We start from the raw sequence: 6,391 nt of genomic DNA, 5'->3' as shown, positions 1-6,391 counted from the left end.
AGAATAACATGAAAGAAGTCATTAACCTATTTACAAAGAGGATCTAACCCCTGGGCAAGAAATTGTGCACTTTGTTGTAATTTGCGTATAACAATTATGATATGTTCCACTTTCTCTGTTCCATCGACAATGTCAGTAGAAGATAATTTATCAACTATAGGGTGAACATTTTCAATCGCTGCATCCAACAATTCTAGCTCTTTCAAAACTCGATCTCGGTTGTTGGTAAAACATCTCTTGATTTCGTCGGTAATCCATCACTGAAAACTCATGAATGCTGTGGACCACAAAAACTGATCAGGAATATGCAATTCAATCAATGGGCCAGAGTTCCCAACGAGAGTAGAAGCCACCACACTGCAGAGAAATATAGTTGTTGCCTTCACTCCATATATCGCTCTCAAGAAAAAATTACCCTTTGACGATGACTTTAGCTTCCCAAACTGAAGGCTTTTGCTCATATGTTGAAATATCACAATGCAATTTTCAATCCTACTCTTCCTTTGTGTGTTTGCACCATTTTTCCCCTTCGAATCCATTTTTTCCTTCAACTCTTGGAGAGAACCTTTGACACAGAAGAGCTTGTCATTAGACCAAATCCCATCTGAAAAGTCCAGCAAATACAAAGCATAATGAACACGAAGCTGGAAATATTCAAGCTTTGAAATTTCGACATTTAATGCAAGGAAAATGTCGAAAAGCTTTACAGTGTCATCCAGGTATTTGTCCATCCATTTCTCATCCCATTCTGCTGTAGGAAATTGGAGATCTGTAATAAGGGACTTGAGGTCCGCGTGTGTAGCAAGTAAAACTGCCATGGCTTGTTGCATCCACAACAGATTTATCATGTTCTTCAATAACATACTGGCACCCTAAGCATTTTATGGTAAAACAAAACACATAATTGCAGTCAAACAAAGATGGTTAGAGAGTTCTCAATGATCAAGGATTTTTTGATCAAATTGTTTTCTGTCGCTTTCTCTCTATTTGCCCCATGAAAACAATCAAGCCCATTAACTGGAGTCCAATTTACAGCTGACAGAACCCTACTCGAGTCTATAGGGTGCCATGGGGATGCTTTTCTTGTGTACTACAGACATGGAAACAGGGTGGGGTCATTTTTAGTGTCGTTTGTTGTCAATGGATTCCTTGGATATGCATCCTATGATGGAAGACTATCTACGGGACATCCTAAATGTCATGGGTTTGTCCTTGCCAAATGGCTATAATGGGATTCTGTTAAAAAAATGTTTTTTAATCAACCACTCGTTAACATGAGCAAGATTTTCTTGATTGTGAGGTTATTAGTGGTATATTTATCCTGCCAGAGTTTTGAAGGATTTGCAGGTCTTACTATTTTTTGTAAGCATAAGCACACATATCAATATGGATATGTTATTGGAGAAGCTTAAACTTTGGTGGAAGGAAGACATCATTAAAATGCTTATTATTTTAACTTATATTCTACTTGAAGCCACCTTTTCCCATTAAAAGACCTCACTCTCCCAAATCCCTTAAAGCATAGAAGCAAAAGTCATAACATTTAATGGAGTGGCTTATAATTGCCCTCTCAGTCATCCCCTGAACTTTGGTGAATAGAGGCATGAGGAAGAATCGAGTCCCATTTCTTTGGTTTTGATTAGAAATTGTTATATAGGTCGTAGGCTAACAAGGTGACTTTTAAGTCTTTTTTCGTGTAGATATTCTAGTTGATTTTTCTTAAAGTCCTGTCAGAAATCTGAAAAAATGTTGTTTTAAGTTGTTGAGTCTACACAACATATGTTTTCTAAAGACTTTCTACGGTGCTAAATCCACTTTTGCGTTTAAAATTACAATTTAAATGACATAATATTGTCATCTCACCAAGAATTGTATTACTAGATTCTGGTGAAAAGGACCAAAAAAATATTCGCGTTAGATCAACAAGTATACTGTCATTAACTCTTAGGGCTTAGTAAACTAGTGCAAAACCATCTTAATGTTTATAGGATTTTCCATGCATGGAAGCAACCTTAGTTCTTAATGCACTTACTTTTTTTGTTGCTTCTTTCATTGTCTTTGGTGGTTTCATTGTCTTTAGTGGTATCTTGCTAGAAAATCCTGACATAAATTCCAATATATGTTCTCTAAAGCAATATAAAATTCTCTCGAACGCAATACATGAGCTTGGATACCACTTGGAGCAAAAACACATCACAAAAAACACATTGTACATTGAATGCACAAACAATTAGTGGCTTTCTTCCAATTTTTTACATTTTGAACTAAAGTAAACAATATCCAAGCCACTAAGTAGATAACTCTGCTCTTTTTCCTGTCTACGGGTGCACTAAGGCAAACATTTTTGTTTTCTGAGGAAACTAAAAAAATAACTGTCCATAAATATCTAATTGATAAAGACTATTTAGTAATGATTTTTAACTTATCACAAAAAGCACACTCATTTTTATGCCATCACTAAGAATCGAAGGTATGATTTTGTATGAAAGTTAGACATGGATGGAAGGAGTTTGACTATATTTTTTGGTTCTAGATGTCTACTAATACGACCTAATTTGACCTTGAATGATGCAAGTTCTGGTTTCTTGAGTTTTCTAGAAAGACACTATTGAATTAAGATTTTGAGCTTTTTCTGATCTTGAGTAGAGTTTAGAGGATGTTTCCTTCATTACCAATACAAGTTTGGATCCATCCCATAACATAGCTAAATTAACCTGAATGGATTTTTCTCCAATATTTCATTATGAATGTATGGGCATTAAAATATAATGAGTAACACTTGAAATGGACAACAGATGGCAATAAATCATTTGTTCTAAATAGGATCATATAGAATGAAAAGGGCCAATTATATTTATATATTGTGTTTTAACATCCGGAAAATCATGGTTCTTGCAGGTGGGAAATGCACTTACAGACGATTTCCATGATCTTGTAGGGATTTTTGAATTTATGTGGTCTCATGGTTTGATATCAGACAACACCTACTGGTTGTTCAATATTCACTGTGACTTTTCATCTCTTGTGCACCCATCAGCTCTATCTAATATGGTATTAGATCGTGCCGATGTGGAAATGGGGAATATTGATCCATACAGTATCTACACCCGTCCTTGTTTGAACAGTACTGGAACATATAGAAAACAACAAAGAAAAAGATATGTAAGTATATTATATACATTAAGCATTATATATGCCAGCAGATCAATTTGAAGGTATGCTTAAAGTCCACTTTCATATCTTTTGCATTTGGTAGTCTCTTTCCCATTGACATGGTAAACTGTAAAATAAAGACCAGACTAGATGATTGAGGTCATTTTTTCTCAAATTAAACACATTCTTGGGTGCCATTGTGGTCCATAATTTGTTGCATGGTTAATTTAAATGATTGGTATCCATCACCTCTAGATGGGGATAATCAAATCAGCTATAAAAGCACTACTTCATTCTCTTTCTAACAGAGGCATTTTGCTGCAGCCATGGAGGCATCTGTGTGTGGAGTATGATCCTTGCACTGAAAATCATTCCGAAATTTATTTCAATCTACCTGAAGTACAAAAGGCTCTTCATGCCAATGTTACAGGAATTCCTTATAACTGGACTACTTGCAGGTCTGTGGTTTTATTATTAAAATGGTAAACTTTTTTTTATCTGGTGCTGCTTCTTTTGCATTTATAAAGGACCTTCATTCATCAATCTGGTCTGTTTTCTTTATTATGTATAGTGATGAAGTTTCCGCTCACTGGGGAGACTCCCCTAGATCTATGTTGCCAATTTACCTAGAGCTCATAAACGTTGGACTACGCATTTGGATGTTCAGGTCACAACTCACCATGCATATCATTTCTTTTAATCAGAACATGGCACTTAGAACAATGAGAATGTTTCTGGTTGGACTTTTGCTTTTATCTTCCATCATAAAGTCTACTACAGAAAATTTGATATTGTTTTGTTGGTATGCAGTGGAGATACAGATTCAGTGATTCCAGTCGTAGAAAAAACAGGGATTCAAGGGCCTTACCCCACGATTTATGATCAGAAATCTATTGGAAATTGCAAGAAAGATACAAAAGGAGTTGTGCACAGACATGGCCTTTGTACATCACGATTTCAGAAAGAGTGCTTTCCCTTATATGGTTGAGTGGTCCAGGAAATATGATACTATCACAAGTAATTTTTATGGCATATGCTGCTTATGGATTATTGGTTTATTGATTTGTTGCAATTATAGATTTGAAATTCAATTACTTTTTGTAGGTGAGAAGTTTGTGATCTGATTTGGTTACAAACTGAGAATTTTTCTGACCTGATGAAGAATTAATCCGGCAATTTCTAACTTCCAAGCACGTGAATTATTGTGGAAAGTCTCCACTGGACCAGAAAATGTTGTTTGTTGTGGTTGGGAGAAGTGCATTCGTTGTTAATGGTGAACAATGGTCTTACCAACACCGAATGTTTGCGCCTGCCTTTAGTATGGAGAAGATCTCAAAGCTCAAGGTGAATATGGAAAGTAAAGATGGTAGAAATAACTTTCGGGTTAATCTCATTGAAGAAATTTAATGGTTATGGGCATTGCTTTTCTGTTTTATATGCTCTTCATATACTTTCAATATATAATCCTGTTTTTTTTATTTTTTTTTATTTTTTATCATAGCCACACGAAAATAGTACTACATATTCATGCAAAAGTAAATGCAGCATACCTCGCTGAGTAACAGTCGCCTTCTTCCAGTCATAGCTCCACACATACTTCGAGATTCACAAATACTTTGAGATTCAGTCTTGCCAGCCTCTGCACTCATCATTCTTGTTTGCCTATAGTCATATTCTGCAACAGTAAAAAGTGAGTGCCTCCTCGTAAATTCCCAGCGTAATTGGCCACCATTGTAGACGATGACACCACATTTTGTTTAGACATTTACTTAGGCCACATTTTGTTTAGACATTTACTTAGGTAGGTAGGGTGTCCGTATCTCCCATCTCTCTAGAGAGTACTCTCATTGCATCTTCTATAATACTAGTTCCTATGCCATTGCTTTAGGGTGCCAGTATCTCCTAAACCAAGAAACATTTCATGCTAGTCAGCTTTACTGATATATTCATGACTGATCATCTTTAGGGTGCCAGTATCTCCTAAACCAAGAAACATTTCATGCTGGTCAGCTTTACTAATATATTCATGACTGATCATCTCTGATGGGTGTGCCTTCTGCGGATAACCTAAGACTATCAAGCAATGCATTCCTTCCACTTAGAATAACATGAAAGAAGTCATTAACCTGTTTAGAGAGAGGATCTAACCCCTGGGCAATCAATTGTGCACTTTGTTGTAATTCTTGTATAGCAATTCTGATATGTTCCACTTTCTCTGTTCCATCGACAATTTCAGCAGAAGATAATTTCTCAACTATAGGGTGAACATTTTCAATTGCTACATCCAACAATTCTAGCTCTTTCAAAACTCGATCTCGGCTGTTGGCAAAACATCTCTTGATTTCGTCATTAATCCCTCGTTGCAAAGTCATGAATGCTGTGGACCACAAAAACTGATCAGGAATATGTAATTCAATCAATGGGCGAGAGTTTCCAACTAGAGCAAAAGCCACCACACTGCAGAGAAATATAGTTGTTGCCTTCACTCCATACATCGCTCTCAAGAAAACACTACCCTTTGACGATGACTTTACCTTCCCAAACTGAAGGCTTTTGCTCATATGCTGTAATATCACAATGCAAGTTTCAATCCTACTATTCCTTTGGGTGTTTGCACCATTTTTCCCCTTTGAATCCATTTTTTCCTTCAACTCTTGGAGAGAACCTTTGACACGGAAGAGCTTGTCGTTAGACCAAATGCCATTTGAAAAGTCCAGCAAATGCAAAGCATAATGAACAAGAAGCTGGAAATATTCAAGCTTTGAAATTTCGACATTTAATGCAAGGCAAATGTCTAAAAGCTTTACAGTGTCATCCAGGTATTTGCCCATCCATTTCTCATCCCATTCCACTGTAGAAAATTGGAGATCTGTAATAAGGGACTTGAGGTCCGTGTGTGTAGCAGATAAAACCGCCATGGCTTGCTGCATCCACGACAGATTTATCGTGTTCTTTAGAATCTTTGGCTCGAGTTGCTTTAATCTTCTTGTTAAGGAAATCTCAAAGGCATTCAATATCTCATTAAACTTTGCAGACTGATCAGACGATCGATTAGAAGCAACCATTCTGAAAGGATTTCCAAAGTTTAGGAACAGAGAATGGCCATCATGTGGGCGACTCATTGCTGAAGCAGTTCACAAACCAAATGACGAAAACAGGGGAAACGCTTGGTAACAGAAACAAAATAGCAAGACAACCAAGAGCTTGCAAAGAAAGTGTGTGCCGTTAATTTTTTAGG

General features: G+C 36.6%; 1 protein-coding gene and 1 pseudogene across 1 annotated transcript; both read right to left on the bottom strand.

The window, feature by feature from the left end:
• Positions 1–257: 257 nt before the first annotated feature.
• On the bottom strand, positions 258–818 carry LOC149164425 (UPF0496 protein 4-like). Its single transcript, XM_089429472.1, has one exon. It carries the CDS (start codon positions 816–818, stop codon positions 258–260), a length of 561 nt encoding a protein of 186 aa, XP_089285598.1.
• A 4,259-nt stretch (positions 819–5,077) lies between these two features.
• Positions 5,078–6,391, bottom strand: LOC149164424 (protein BPS1, chloroplastic pseudogene; annotated as a pseudogene).

This window comes from Pinus tabuliformis, chromosome 5_1, assembly GCF_031772625.1.
Source record: "Pinus tabuliformis cultivar Carrire ecotype Pingquan chromosome 5_1, CPIR1, whole genome shotgun sequence".
NCBI lineage: Eukaryota > Viridiplantae > Streptophyta > Pinopsida > Pinales > Pinaceae > Pinus > Pinus tabuliformis.
This window is presented reverse-complemented; position numbering and strand designations above follow the sequence as displayed.

Bases quoted from the DNA above. Each gene is read 5' to 3' on its own strand.
- LOC149164425 (XM_089429472.1), bottom strand. From the start codon at position 818: ATGGCAGTTTTACTTGCTACACACGCGGACCTCAAGTCCCTTATTACA.